This window comes from Carlito syrichta, unplaced genomic scaffold (genome assembly GCF_000164805.1).
Source record: "Carlito syrichta isolate Samal-C Ts95f unplaced genomic scaffold, Tarsius_syrichta-2.0.1 Scaffold315561, whole genome shotgun sequence".
Lineage (NCBI taxonomy): Eukaryota > Metazoa > Chordata > Mammalia > Primates > Tarsiidae > Carlito > Carlito syrichta.
Window position 1 is genome coordinate 1,879,537 of NW_007259657.1, and position 15,865 is coordinate 1,895,401.

The window sequence follows — 15,865 nt, forward strand, 5'->3', positions numbered from 1 at the left end:
AATAAAATTATTTTATTTTAAAGTAAATATAACTGCTAGATTTTAATCAAGTAACAACAGTTTAGAGATATACATAGATGTGTAGAATATATACCTTTCAAAAACAATAAAACATACTTTATGATATATAATCTTTTCACCACAAGTATATACACTTCTCTGATATAATATCAAATTAATATGACTAGGAAGACACTAGTACTTGGAACCACAGTAAGACCTGTACGAGTAATTTAAGTTTGATATGTGATTTTAGTAGCATCATTATACAAATAAGCCATCTTCCTGGCATTGTTTTGCAGGGTGAATTTGTAAGACACTGGCTGAATTTCATGAAAGTTTCTGAAATTAGACTACTACCACTTAGAAAATCTTTGTGTAAAATATGTAGTAGCAGGGACAAATGGACCACATCTAATTGCTAATAGGGCACAAAAGCTTTCCTGCTTTTTGGAAATCGGGCAGGGCAATCTTAAACTGTGATTTTCTGTTGCTCCTTAAAGGTTTAACATCTAAATACCTTTACGTGGACATTGAAAATATTAGGACAGGAGCAGACAGAGGAGATTGCGTTTCTGCCATAAAATTTTTCAAATCAACACATTCATCTAGCTTCTGACATTCTTCTTGGAGTAGTCATCATTCTGTTTAGTGCAAAATGTGACTTTGCTTTGTCTTGCTGCAAAGGGAAAGAGAAGCTTTTGTTCAGAGCTTTAGTTGGTTCAGTTTACATAATCCGTTTTCTCCTTACATGCTAATGTTCATGTGGAGGTGAAGAGTGGTAGAGAAATGCTTTACTTGATCCTTCTTTTACAAGATGACTTCATGGACAGGTTTCGAACATGTCACTCAATCTCCAAACACAGTGCAGGCTTTTTGGTAGATGAGTTTGCATTGTCGGAGGGACGGTAGGAAAGCGTGCTCATTTTTGTAGAAAGGTTTGTATGGGATTTGGCCTTTGGAGGAATGTACTTCAGAATCTGGAGAAAATAGTTTTTAAATTTTTTCCCCAGAAAGCCATAAAAAAGAGGATTCAGGCAGTTGTTAAAATAAGCAAGGCAAATGGTGATGGGCAGGGCGGTGTCCACAATGTCTGCAATGTTACAGTCACTGATGATACCCAGATGAATGAGTACATCCAGAAAAGTGAATATTTGGTGGGGAACCCAGGAAAAGAAAAAGAAAAGCACAATTGCCATAATTATCTTAAAAATGTCATCATTTCTTGGCTTGTTTTTCTGAATTTCATACGCCTTCTTGAGAGCCTTCCAAATAAGAGTGTAACTTGTGAGAATGATCAGGAATGGAAACAAGAAACCAAGGATATTTTTGGTTAGGCCCAGCCCTATGGGAAGGGTTGAATTTTGGGATTCATAATGGAAAGCGCAAACCGTAATATTGGTGTTCTCGATGAAAAATACATTTCGGTGGATTACAGATGGCAAACTGGCCAATCCTGCCAGCAGCCAAATGATGATGCAGGTGACTTTGGCTACAAACATTGTGCGTCGAAGGCGGGACTTCATTGGGTGAACAATTGCCAGGTAGCGGTCGATGCTGAGACACGTGAGTAGAAACACGCTGGCATACAGGTTGAAACTGACGCTGGCTGAAGCGATCTTACATAGGTAATTGCCAAAGGGCCAGTGATATTCCATAGCAGTGTAGATAGCCCATAGTGGCAAAGTCAGTAAAAAGCATAAGTCAGCCAGCGCTAAATTAAAAAGAAAAACACTGGCCACAGTCTTCAGCTTCATGTAAAAATAAATGACTATCACTACCAAGCTGTTCCCGAATAGTCCTACCACGAAGATGATACTATATAAAGTAGGAATCATGATAAATATGTAATTGTGCCTTCCAGCTTTGGGACAGTCATCTTGGATTCTTTTAATCCCGTCGTCAGCAGAAAAGTTGAAAATCATTTTGTCTCTTGGGTTGAATTGGTCTTAAACACTATATCAAGTGTACCTGGAAAAAATAAAAATAAAAAGGTTAAGAAATTAACTTCCAGCTGTAAAAAAGCAAATACATATGTTTCTCAATCATAAATCCAATAACTCATGTTTAAACTTAGGAGAAAATATTAGATCATATTTTCTAAAGAAACACTGTGAACTAGTAAAGTCTAAGAATGCACATTTAATTTTTAGAACATATTGCTTTTGTAGACAGTGATATGTATTCTTCAGAGGCATGGAAGTAGGGTCCTATATGACCAATTTTATCTAGGAATTTTTCATTTTTTTCTCTGAGTAAATCCTGGCTTCCACATTGAATAAAGACATAACAAAAATCTTCAAAAACCCTACTGAATTAAATCAGTCATTCAAAAGAACTTGCAAGTTTTTCCTGAGGTAAGCAAGGCTAATTAATTTCTTATTAACCTCAGAAGTGTGACACATCCATATCTTATTCTTTAAATGATTTCTTTTATCTCACAATCTTTACTTAGGTGTAAAAATTATTAGTGTCTTCTTGTAAGTGGTTGGAGTTGTTGCTTCTAGGGGATTGAGGAATTGGTCACTGTGGGAATTGACTTAAGAGGAGTAGAAGGGAAGGCTCAAGACTTTGGGGGTTAGGATTCTTTCTGTGGTTTTCCTGGCTTCTGCAGGCAGTGAACATTTATTCTTTAATTTCCAACTCAGTCTAGCATAAGGGCCCAGATCCCCTAACTTTTGAGCCTGCCAGCTATTTCTGAAGTGAACTCTGAGGGTAACCATTTGTGTAACAGAGATGTCAGAAAGAATATATCAGGCCAAGATTATCAACAAAGTATATCTTGAGTGAAGGCTTGAGATAGTACCAGTTCTTTAGGTTTTGGGGAAGAACCAGATGTTCAGGAATGAACTGCACAAGACTTCTGCAAATATTTGCTCCTATATTCTTCATAATCAACAAGCAAGCTATTCATTTATGTGATTTAGAAAATCAACACAATTCTGTTCTGGATAAGAGCCCATGGGGAAGTCCTGGGGAGGAGGCTGAAGATGCTGTGAGAATAACATCACAGAACGTGGTACAGGCATACTCTGAGGTCAAAGGCAGTGTTGGGCCCAGGCAAGGACAGTCAGGCAGCGTAGTGGTGCTGGACACATAGATCTTATTGCTATACCAGGAACAGGTCCCCAGATGAGCATGGCTCTACATTTCCTTGTAGCTACATGCCCTGAGGAAGAAGAGGAGCAGGAATGAGACACCATTGCCCTGCCCTGTCCAGCATGGTTGCACTTGGCACCCAAGAGAGTTCTTAAGGTAGTGTCTACCTTGGTGTAAAGGGATCCTGTGTACAGGATGCAGCCCTAGCTGCTGGCATTTAAGGGATGACATGTAGGTTAAAAGGAAGTCTTTTGTGGCCTCTATGCTTCTCAGAGTAAGTCAAGTGACTCTCCTTAACCAAGTTTTTTGATACATGTACTGAATACTGTTATCTCTTGTAGCCAGTTTTATATAATCTACACACCTTCTTCTCTTGCCCATGGGCACAGTAACACTACCAACAGGTACTGTCTACCTCAAATGTCACGTCTTCTGTGAAGCCTTCCCAACTTTTCTGAGCTGCTTTGGCGCCTTGGATATAGGTTTGACACTTTGTGATAATTATCTGTTGACATATCTGTCTTCTCCACTGGTCTGTCAGCTGTTTGGGGAGAAGGGCTTGCGATAAGTCATTTTGTTTACTAATGCAGGCCCTGGTATATTCCAGGAGCCAGACGATAAATGTCTCACGAATAAGAGCATGGACAAATGAATGAATGAACAGCATGAAATTTAAATGCTAACTATAGGTATAGCATGTCAAGACTAATTTCTGTGAAATCAATTTATATCTTGTTCTTACAGAGTCTCACAGAAATACCCAGAAATACACACTGTCCACCTGGGCCTCACCTTGGACAGGAAACCAAAACCAAAACCCAAACAAAATAAACAGGCAGAAAATCCTTTGGTGCTTTAAGAAATTTGTGGCTTAGAAATCACAAGATGAAAAGAAGGAATAATTTAATAGAAACTCAGGCGAGGCTTTTAGTGAGATATGACTAGTTCTTCCTCACCCAGAGGATTTCCTTACACTTTGTTGATTTTTCAGTTTATTTTATTATAGTTACTGAATTTATGCCAATTTGGAAGTATAAATTCACTTATATAAAGAGTTATTCTTTATTAAAAATTAATTACTCATTAAAGTTTTATGGGCTAGCAGTCATTTGTGCCTTAATGTGGATTAATTTGCTATTTGCTATCCTTTTAACATCTAGTAGAGATCAGCTGGATTTTACTTAGGAAAAAAAAAGAGAAATGTCAAGGTTAAAGAACCTCAAAGGTTGAAAAGGGCCTGGGTGAACTCTATAACTGAAAATTAGGGCGGAAGTAAATATTTGGTTCGGCTTGGGCAGAAAGACAGCAAAAAATAGTAAGGATTTATTTTAAGTGCTAGAATCCCTTGGGTACCCTGAGCTGTGAAACCAAAGTGGAAATTCTCCTTTCCTCTATCTTTCCCCTCCTGGTCCTACTTTGACGGCATACAACTCATGTTGGTTCCATTAATCCTATGTGTGGAGTGAGTAGAATTTTACTGACTAGTCTAAAACTGTAACCAGCATTCATAACAAAATTTCTATAGGAAAAAGTTTGTATTTGTGAGGACCAATTTGCAAACATTGTTTTGGACTCCAACTCTTTCACAAGCAGAGGTCAGCCTCTTCTTCAGTGACCTTTGATTCTTACTAATATTTCATATGGTATATAAAATGTTGCTTTGAACAGTGAGGGGAGCACCCCTGGAAACTTTAGTGAGCTATTTATTATCTGAGTGAGAATTCACTTGAAAGGCTCTGGACACAGCACTGAACATGCTCATTAAAAGAACACCTTACATAAAAGTTTGTATAATGACCATGATTCCCTACCTAGTAAGGAAACAAATTTTCTCATGCTTCGGGATGAAGGAAAAAGGAAGAGGAATTTCAGGTGATGAAAATGACAGGAGCAAGCTCAGGAAGCAGGAATGCAAATAGCACAGTGAGCATCCATCACATATTCACTGAACACCTACTATGTGCTGATGTTAAGAATGCAAAGGAAATAAAGTCAAGGTTGTCTTTTGCACAGTTTGTGTGTAGGTGGGAGGATAAGAACCTTAAAGACAGAATATTCTTCAGTGTACTGAATGTTATACCATATTAGAATCATGTGAATATTCTGAGTTTATTACTGACCCGGCTTGGTGGGGAGTGCAGGGGGGTGGTGAGGGGAGAGAGATCAGGAGATGGCACCTGGACTTTGGAGGACGTACAAGAAACGGGGTGGTTAGAACTTAAAGACAACCAGCTGGCCAGCTGTGGTGGAGTAGAGATTGAGTCATCACTTGAACTTTCCCCTTCTTACCAACGCCTACAGCATCATCTATGGGAAAAAGCTCTTGTACTTTCAAAAATATTACACAACCCTACTGGGGGTATGGGATCTGAATGTTCATGGGGTATTTCTGGATGGGAGGTAACATAGGCCATTCCCCAGTCTGCACTGCTGCTACTCATAAACTGCCTTGGAGAATCTTGCTTCTCAGGAAAGAGGGAAAGATGGTGGGACTTATGGCTGGCAGCTGTCATTAAAAACAGCACTGATTAAAAACACAGGAAGATGACCAGGTGTGGTGACTCACACCTGTAACCCTACAATAAATAAAAAAATTAGCTGGGCATGGCAGCACATGCCTGTAGTACCAGCTACTTGAAGGGTTGAGGTAGAAGGATAGCCTGAGTCTAGCAGGATGAGGCTGCAGTAGCTGTGATTGTGCCACTGCACTCCAGTGTGGGTGACAGAGCGAGACCTCAACTAAAAAAAAAAGAAAAAAAGTGTATCATTGATAAGGATAATTTCCTTCTTTTGTCATTAAAAGGTTAACAATTTAAGGCGCTTGTTCTTTTGAAGTATGTGTAAAACATAATCTTAAGCAGCTGAATAAAGTTGCTATGAGTAAGGTGGGAACCTTCGGTCTGCTGTAAACACAAGAGTTGGTTCACTGTGGCCAAACCACCTTTGTTTACTGATTGCTTTTCTAAGAGTTACCTTATATTCCTTGGCAACTTTTCTGGTTCTTAAAGTCAGGCACAAGAAAGGATATGTTCTTTTTTTAAATTCTAAGAATATTTCCCCAAGACTTTTGATTAGAATATTAATACCTTCTTAAGCTTTTAGGCAAGCCAAAACCAATCTAATTAAATTGTTCATTACAAGCTCCTTTTTAAATGAGTTTGCAATCTAAAGGAAAAAACAATACTCCATAGTTTCCTATGATAATAAAAAGAGAACTAAAAGACCAAGTAATTGTATTTTAGAATAATCTTCTATCAAAGTAGCTTTCTTCAATATCAAAAAGAGTAGTCCATTTGCCTGTAGTGCCGGACAGTTCAATAAACCATCCTGTTCAATAAACCATTCTCTTTATTGCTCCCCTTTTGTAATTCAGACTTCAGAAAGCAACTGTTTTTGCTTCTATGTTGCTGTGCCCAACCCCCAACTCCCAGTTATGCTAGAACTATTAGTGTTCGTTTGGGAATGCATTGACTCATAGAAGTTGGCACTAAAATTTTTAGGGTTTCTATTTGTTTCTTTCTCAAATCCACTTGTTCTTATTTCCTAATCTTCTGCTCCTATTTTATGAAGTCTATTTCTTCTTTTATCTCCTTTAACATTTTGAATATCTGTATGCTAAGCCGCTACCCAATTGCTTTACTATTTGTAGCTCCTCAGATATAAATTCTATTTGTCGCATCTGTGGACACTCTTTGGCCCTTGCCTACCTCTTAGATTTTGTCATCGTTGACTGTGAGATCATCTTTGGTGGGAATTAACTTCCATATGAGGCTTGAGTATCTGGGTTGTAGCAGGCTGTGAAACTTCTACTTGAGTATACAACACACTTGATCTGGAAGAGTTTTAAATGCTGATTTCTGAGCTTAGTTTTCATCTATCTGTATCTATCTATCTATCTGTCTATCTACCTATCTATAGCAATCTCAGATACTATATATAGATCAGGCCTTCCACCTACTCTCAAACTTTGGTTTGCAGAAGTTTTCTAGTCTTTGGTCAGGAATAGGCAGTGATTTTTCAGTTCCTGGCTTTAATCAGGAAACACAATTTCCATTGCCTTCAGTACATTAGTCTAGTGGCCCTTACTTCCATAGTCACTAGAACTTTACCTCAGTATCTTCTCTGGCTCATGTGGTCTGAACTTTCTTTTTTTTTTTTTTCTGAGTTGGAGTCTCACTCTGTTGCCCAGACTGGAGTGCAGTGGCTGCTTCCGGCCACCGCAGCCTCGACTGCTGGACTCTGGCGATCCTTCTGCCTCAGCCTTCCAAGTAGCCGGAATTACAGGCATGCGCTACCATGCCGAGCTGATTTTTTGATTTATTGTAGAGATGAGGCCTCGCTGCCCAGGCGGGTCTCGAACCCGCGGGCTCAGGCAATCCACTCACCTCAGCCTCCCAAAGGCGCGGGATTACAGGCTGAGCCACCGAGCCCGGCTTGTACTTTTATTCAGAGCTATGACCTGGTATTTTGTGTTTAGGGAATAATTATGCCTGCTTAGTCCACTGTCTTCATCTTGACTGAAGTTAACTTACATTTTATTTGGAGATAATAGTTAAGTTGTTTGAACCAATAAGTTTTGGGTTATAGTCAAAGTCTTTGAAGAAGGATCTGAGCCTTTCCAGGCTGCACTTGCCTCCACACTGGTAAACCTGGCACCCATGAAGTGAAGAGCATGGCAGAGAACCTGGCACTACAGAGTAAGTGACTAGAATCACTTTCACATCAGATGCACAGGAGAACACCATGCTCTTGGTGGTAATCCTAGCCTTAAAAGCTTTCCTTGGGGATGATTTTGTACCCTCCCCTTGCAATTTCTGGGTGAATATTTCTCTAAACACAAAACATATTTTATTAAGATTATTAATGTCATACTAATTAAGTACTTGAGATCCAATCTCCTCAAATATAATAAATGGCTCTGTGATCTGTCTAAATGGTAAACAGTGCTTTCTGGCTTTCTTCCCAAGTCAATATCACCCATTGCAGTCTAACCTTACAAGAAATAAAAACAGGGCAAGCTGCTTTCCTAATTCTGCACGTATCTATTGTAATCAACTGTGATGATGGTAGTTAAGTGTTCCATCATTTCCAACTAGTCCTCCCCTTTGCTTCACCCAAAATAACCCAAGAACCCAAAGAACACAGCTTTATGAAAGGAAATTCAGAAGTTCAAGTTAGGATATAAATTTCAATGAAAGTAAAATGTTAATTCCACATTTTAACTTCTTGGGAACTATTCAAGACTACTGTCTAATAATGGAACTCTAAACTGCCATTAAGCTTCCCTCCACTCCAGAAATTCCCATTTATTATAAATTATAGTTTAAATAACTCAGTTGTGATGAGTATCCCAAGGCAGTTCCCTTCTCCATCACTATCCTGAACTCTTGAGTGTTTTTGTTGTATTTCAAAAAGAAAAGAGAAACAGGTAGGGATGGAAGATATGTGATCAAGTCTAATTCACATGCTTTACAAATCTTTTTTTGACATGTTAGTATTAGCAGAAAATATTCTTATTATGTTGAATTGAAGGGCCATGGAAGGCTTTTTAGGGAGCCAGAAGAGAAGAAACTCTAGAGACTAGGAGAAAAGGGAAATAAAATCTAACTTGGAAGAAAGCCTGCAAATAAATGAACCCCTGTCCTCTTCGACTCCCCCCAGTTCTTCCAACTTGTGGACTTACAGAATTTCCCAACTAGAATTATCACCACCTTTCAATGGATTGGCATCTCAGCCATCATGGGGGAGGAGACATCATTTTTAATAATATGGCTCTTGGAGATTGCACATAAGCTTTTCTTTTCAGCAGATGAAAAAGGCAGTGCCAATGTGGTCTCCTCAGTGAATAGCAGTTGCATCATCAAACTTGTGAATAAAACCCCACGTTTTGTGTGTGAAACCACTTCACTTTTATTTCTTTGAAACTTTAATTCAGCAGCAGAAACTGTTCCTCTCATTTCAAATTCCACTTTAAGGGGTATAAGGAAAGTTATTGGGTAGTAAAAGAAGCACTAATTAATTTGCACCCTTAAGACATTATGATAATATTATATAATTTATATGTATTATGAGTTTTGTGTTAGAGATTATGGGTCCCATGACAATTCCTTTCAGATTAAAGCTTTTAACATAATTCAAACCACATAACCATACATTTTAAATGAAGCTAGAAAGAGTAAATATTCAGTATACTGTATATATTTCTCTGAATTGCCCAACATTCTGATTGCTGTAGAAATACAATGTATTCTTTGAATGAAACTCTGCAAATTGGTCCTGGGAAATGGGGAAGGGAACTGAGGTTGTTGGCTTTCCTAATCACTAACTGGGTGACCTTGAACAAATCACTTACTGCTCTAGTCCTCTGTGTCTTCAGGGAGTTGGTTACACACTTCAAACAAACAAACAAACAAAAAAACAAAAACAAAAAAACCCCACCACCACCAACAAAACCCCTCTGAAGTGCTGAATTTTATAATCTTTCTTTTGATTAGGGTATGCATCTTTTGAAGACAAGGGCCATATGACATAACAAGTAGAAATGACCTATGACATATCAATAAATCAGCTATCTATATTTATCTTTATTGGTATTTTAATCCCACACTAACTTAATAATGTATATTAAACATAAGAACTCTTTGTATTAAAAACAAAATGAAAAGAATTTTACTTTTTACTCAAGAGGAAAAAAGAAACTCCACATAAGATTATTATAGTCCCAGGTTTTTTTTCTTTTTCTTTCTTTTAAGAAATCAACTATCACTCAAAGATAGTTTCCTTAGCACAACATTTGGATAGGTGGTTGTGGCCTTTGGCTAATGAAGTCAATGTTATGGGCTTGGGCTCTATCTAGATTAGCTTGTTTCATTCCATTTATGGCCAAAGGTTGTGAGCCTCTCAGATGTCTTCTGTGTTATTAACTGGCATTACCAGGTGAAAGAGTACAGACAGATAGATCAGTCCATGGTTAAAATCAAAATTAAAAGCATTCCCTGAAGTTCTATGAAAAGGGGATGGGCACAATGTGATTTTGTTAAAATAATTCATACAAAATGAATCTGTGTTCTCAGGTTCTGTGTGGGATAATATAACTTTTTGAAGTTCAGCAATCAGTTAATATGGTTCAGGTAAGGGCAGAGTATTATAAAAGAGCATCATAGTATGGCATCATTTAGTATTGAAGGATTATATTATTAGTTGACATTCTGAAGAGTTACAGGGACTCTGTCCTAAAAAAATGAATGGTATAAGAGTAATGTTTATTTGATTTGGTCTTATTGTTCATTTTTCAAACACTTTTGTATGCATTTTTTTTTACTTTTTAATTTTCTTGACATTAAAATACTGTAAAAATTGAGGGACAGCAGAACATTCTACTGGACTGGAATCCTGGCAAGTGTTCTGCTCTACCAGTAACCAGTGACACGAGCTTACACAGGCAATGTAATCTCATACTTTGTTTCCCTTTAAATATTACAAAATATTTAGAATGAGGATACCTACACCTGTTCTCACCTCTATTTCATAGATTATTAAAGGTAAAAAGTGAGGTCTCTGAAAGACATAAAAGTATTTTGAAAATTTGATCATTCTGTAATGCAAGCATAAGTGAAATGAATTTAATGAAAGAAAGCTCAGGCCTTTACAAGACTATTGGACTTTTTAAATTCAGAAACTCAGCAGAAATATTTTTCTTACTTACAATCTAATGCTTGTATTTTAAGAATTATAACAAGGCACTTGATTAATGCTGAAAGAGAAGTAAAATGGCAGATACTGGATAGTTTTTACATTTAATATGTGTGGCAAGAAATGTCTGGGAACAAACTAGACCCTTAGGCCAACTCTGACCAATAGGTATATTTTCTTTGGCTCCCAGAGTATTTACAGCTTTTGGGACTTGAGTTCTCTATAGTTCAGTAATCCCTACCATTCTCTATTTTCTGATTCTTTAGGTCAGTACTGTCCAAAAGAAATATAATGTGAGTCACATATGTAATTACAAATTTTCTAGTAAAAACATTGAAAAAATAAAAAGAAACAGGTGAAGTAAAATTTGAGAATATACTTTATTTAATCCAATATAGCCTAACTATTGTCATCTCATCATGTAATAACTATAAAATTATTGAAATCTTTTACATTTTTTTTGTACTGTGTCTTCAAAATCCACAGTCCAATGTATGCTTCTAGGACTTCTCAGTTGAGACTAGCCACGTTTCCAGTGCTCATCACCATCCGGTACTGGCCATCACATTGAACAGCACAGTGAAGATGCTTCACTCACTCAAGTCCCCTACTTGGCCCCTTTAGCAATGGTTCTGAAAGTGTGGTCCCTGGAACAGCAGCATCAGCATCACCCGGGAATTTGTTAGGAGTGCAGATCTCAAGCCCCACCACAGACCTACTGAATCAGAAACTCGGTGGGTGGGGTCCAGCAAGCTGTGTTTAATGAGCCCTCCAGGTAATTCTGATGCACATTAATTTTTGAAAAACACTGCCCTGTAGACAAATTAACTTGCAACTCTGGCTTAAATGCTGATAATCATAATTAACAGGCAAAACTGAATCCAGCAACCAAAGTGCCCTCTGCTACAATGTTTTCATTTGGCCTTTATGAGGCACCAACACCTGAAGGATGAGAAAACTTATTTATTAAATTGTGTATTTCTTTTACAGTGTGTGAAAGTTAAGGTGTGTCCAGAAGGATGCCGTTTAGTAGAATATCCCTTGCGCCTGCTTCTAGATATCAGAAATTCCTATAATTTCTCCATGCCATCATTAGAACTAAGATCTACGTGGGGAGCGGACACAACGACTCAGGAGAGAGCCAGGGTTAAGACAGAGGGAAGAGCGCAGTGATGGGAACCAAAAGATCCGAATCAAGTACAAGATTCCACCTCTTATGAGCTGTGGAATCTTTAACTTTTCACTTAACCTGCAACTCATTTTTTTTTCATCTGGAAAATGATAATGTTCATGATGATAATGATGACGTAGTAAGTATCTGTCCAATATGGCTCATGACATTGCTGGGAACGTCACATGAGACTATGTGGAGATGCTATAAGAGCCTAGAGCTTTGAGACTTTTGATGGTGTTATTAAATTCATGCTGTGGTGTAAATCAGGGGACCCCAATCCCCGGGCCTGTTAGAAACCGGGCTGTGGGTGAGCTGGAGCTCCATCTGCTGTCAGATCAGCAGTGGCATTAGATTCTCCTAGGATCCCAAATCCTGCTGTGAACTACACATGGGAGGGATCCAGGTTGTGCGCTCCTTATGAGAATCTAATGCCTGATAACCAGCTCTCTGTCCCGGTTGTGGAAAAATTGTCTGCCATGAAACCAATCCCTGGTGTCAAAAAGTCTGGGGATCACTGGTGTAAATGATTATTGCTTTCTCCTGCAAGTGAATTTGGATAAGAGAGGATAGAAAACTGCACATGGTGCTAGAAGTGGAAGAAACTCAAGTACCAGTAAGGGGTGGAAAGTTTCAAAGACGAAATACTGAAAGATGTTGCTGAAAGTCTGCTTGCGCTAGACAGTTTTGCCAGCTCTGGTCATTCTTCTTGAATATTACATCATCTTAAAACCTAAATAACAACGATACTACACCACTGTTTGTAATAAACAATATAGACCACTCTATCTACTATTATTTACCACTCTACTCCTCTTCTATGTTGGGCTACTTGTGCTTTATAATTAAATAGCCTATGATAACAGGCATGGATGCTGGGCCAATAAAAGGTAAACAACACTTTGCCAACTGAAAAATAAGATGAGATACCAGTGACCGCTGTTTCCTGTGAAAACTTCATTAGCAATAAATGAGTTACCAGATGTCACCCATCAGATTTGAAATTAAAATATATTCCCAGTATTTGTGTGCAATTTGAGCAGGAGTTCAAAACAAACTCTTTCCAAGAGAGTTGCATAAGATCAAATGCCATTTTTGCCTTCTGATTATTTGTTCCTCCCCTAAATGTAAAATAAAATGTATCTCTTGGGTTGTAAAGGGGAAAGATAGCAGTTTTGCGGAGAAGGCTACATGGGGAATCGGTATATTACTCAGACAGCAGCAACTCTTTAAGGACATAATTTTTTTTTAACGTCCTGTGCCATACCAAGACCACCGTCTATCTCCTCTTGTTTTTAACTTTGCCATAACAACTTCTCCTTTTCTCACCTTTGCCTTTGGCAAGCTATTTCTGCTTTTATTACCAGCAACAAAACTGTTCCAGTCAGCAACTGTCAACATCGACTTTACTCTTACTGAGCTCTACTATAACAACAGCCCTGTTAGTGACTTTCTTTCTTCATGAGATTTAAAACCCTCCTCTTGTTCTTGCAATTAGCTAAGATGACTCGGTTCTTGTCCTCAAAGTTACACAAGCCTCCAATCTGAAAGCAATTGTGGTTAGGAACCCACAGTAAGAACTAGAAGAGCAGAATTTCGCTTGAGCCAGCAGAAATTTCAAATGATAAGTCAGTGTGATAGAAATATCTAACACTCTCTAGTTTTTATAAACAAATATTTTTGGCTGAACTTTTTCGGCCCAGTTTCTTTGCAATTTCAAAATTTTTGTAGTTACTGGGTTCCAGCTGAAGACCATGGCTGTAAGAAATCATTTGTCTATTTTTTTCCTCTGCAATTAATTTTGGTTCTTATCTCCGTGAAGATAGGTGAAGCCTATAAATCAAATTAAGGGGTGAGGGAGTGACTATTCCTTCTCAAGCCTCCTTTGGAGAAATATTTACATAGAACTTCTCTATACAAAGAAATCTCCCAAAGCACTTAAAAGTTTATTTCCAGATCATTAACTATTCATCAGATGCTGGGGGTGTGGAAACTACTGGCCTTTGACCTTCACCTAAAGGAAGACAGCATTTTTGAGATGATTGGCTATGTCAGCGGGGACACTGTCTTTTCAATCTTTTCAGCTAAATAGCTTCAGCACAAAGTAATATACAAGTATCTAATTATGCTTATTTAATGTGCAATTATTTTATTCTCTGTTTCTGCTAATAGAAAGGATCTATGAGTGGCTTAATGTTAACAATAACATTTATCATTTATGATTAATTGAATGCTTACCATGTCCCCAGTATTGTGGTAATTGCTTTTATCTCTACAAGAGACCTATGAGGGAAGGCATCGGTATTCCCATTTTCCAGATGAGGAAAGAGGTTTAGAGATCAGGTTCTTACACTTTTTACTTTCTATAAGTAATGTTTCCAGGCATTATTATTTATTGTTATTATTATTTGGTAAGGTCATCTCTTCATATTCCAGTCCAGTACTTCTCAGTGAGGGTGATTTTGCCCTCCAGGGACATTTGGAAATGTCTGGAGACATTTTTGCTTTCGCAACAGAGGGAGGGGGAGGGTAGCTTTACTTAGCATCTAGCAGGTAGAGACCAGTGATACTGCTAATCATCTTAAAATGCACAAACATGCCCCCATAACAAGTAATTACCTAGTCCCAAATGTCAATAGTGTTGCTATTGAAAAACACTGCTGTGGCCCCTACTTGTAAAAAACATCTTTGATAATGTATAGCTCTCACCTCTTATGGAATAAGTTAACTATATGCTACATTTTATTGGTGTCATTTGTTTCATGCATTACATCTTCCTCCCCAAAACTGTAGATTCCTCACAAAAGATACAATTCTGTTGAGTAACCCCTCAAAAGTCTAAGGTTGTGTTGGGCTTAGTTAAAGCTCTGAACTAAGACTGGGAGTTAACTAAAGTATCTGCTGTATTAGATCATTCTAGAAATTACCCTCTAAGCATTTTTTTATAACTCCAGAATTCTGCACAAATACATTGGAAGAGGAAATTGAGCTTAGACTCATTATAAGGGCTTCAAGGGATTGATGGCTGTTTGGTAGCCCCAATGTCCCCACTGGAGAGGAAGCCACCTAGTCTGAAAGTCAAACTCTGCCCTCTTGTGGCATCACAGAGGCTGCAGGGAATCTGGCTGGGGGACAGAGGGCTGGGGGTCATATCCTTAGGGTGTGAATTGACTTTGCAATATTTGAGTGTAAATTCAGCTTTGCATTCAAATTAGGTTTTTTCTTCTTTGTGCAATAGTACATTAAATGTAACATATCATCAAAGCTTTCATTAGAATTGAACCAAGTAGAAAAGTGAGAGAGAGGATAAACATACCTAATTACAAATGATACTTTCTAGAAGTTTGGAAGTCACAGAGTTTCAACACTTAGCTTGATTCTCTATTACTCGATTCTTCCACACAACTGCTTTTCTGACCCATAGGGCATAGGATAGTTGTTTTTGTAGCCAAGGAAGACTATTTCTGGGAAAAAAATAAACTTTCTAAGGAGCAATATTAATATACTTTTAGGACTTAAATTCTATAGTCACAATTTCAATCATTTATTGGTGCTTGTGGTATTTTCCCTATGAACTCCTTATAGACTACTTCAAGGAGTAAAGCACCATGGCGTTTGAAAGACCAGCTAAATCGGAGGAAATTATACTTCCCCTTTTCCATTAAGAACTCTATTCTCTTACTACGAAAATGCCACTGTTCTTTCTTATCAGAGAGTGCAGGCTTTTCTGTATACTGATGCCAAATGGGTAACATTTTAGTGAGGCATTTGAAGTCATGATAGGCAACTCGGTGGTAGACAAACAAGGTCATTTAAAAGGTCTCATCACTGAGAACATCAGAGCTTTCAAAAGATGCATGCAGCCTTTCCTGGATGATCTGGGTAAAACAGAGAAGAAAAGGC

At 38.0% G+C, this 15,865-nt stretch overlaps 1 protein-coding gene across 2 annotated transcripts in view; it reads right to left on the reverse strand.

The window, feature by feature from the left end:
- Positions 1–15,865, reverse strand: part of AGTR1 (angiotensin II receptor type 1) — a 36,733-nt gene continuing 20,868 nt past the window's right edge. The window contains exons 1-3 of one of the 2 annotated variants that reach the window (XM_008072979.1): positions 10,934–11,063; positions 2,172–2,174; positions 1–1,967 (exon numbers count right to left, since the gene is read on the reverse strand). In XM_008072979.1, the coding sequence (XP_008071170.1) occupies positions 846–1,925 (1,080 nt within the window). In that variant the 5' untranslated portion in view covers positions 1,926–1,967; positions 2,172–2,174; positions 10,934–11,063 and the 3' untranslated portion in view covers positions 1–845. Of the gene's footprint in view, positions 1,972–2,171; positions 2,175–10,933; positions 11,064–15,865 lie in introns of those variants that run through there. The other variant, XM_008072978.1, reaches the window with a different exon arrangement.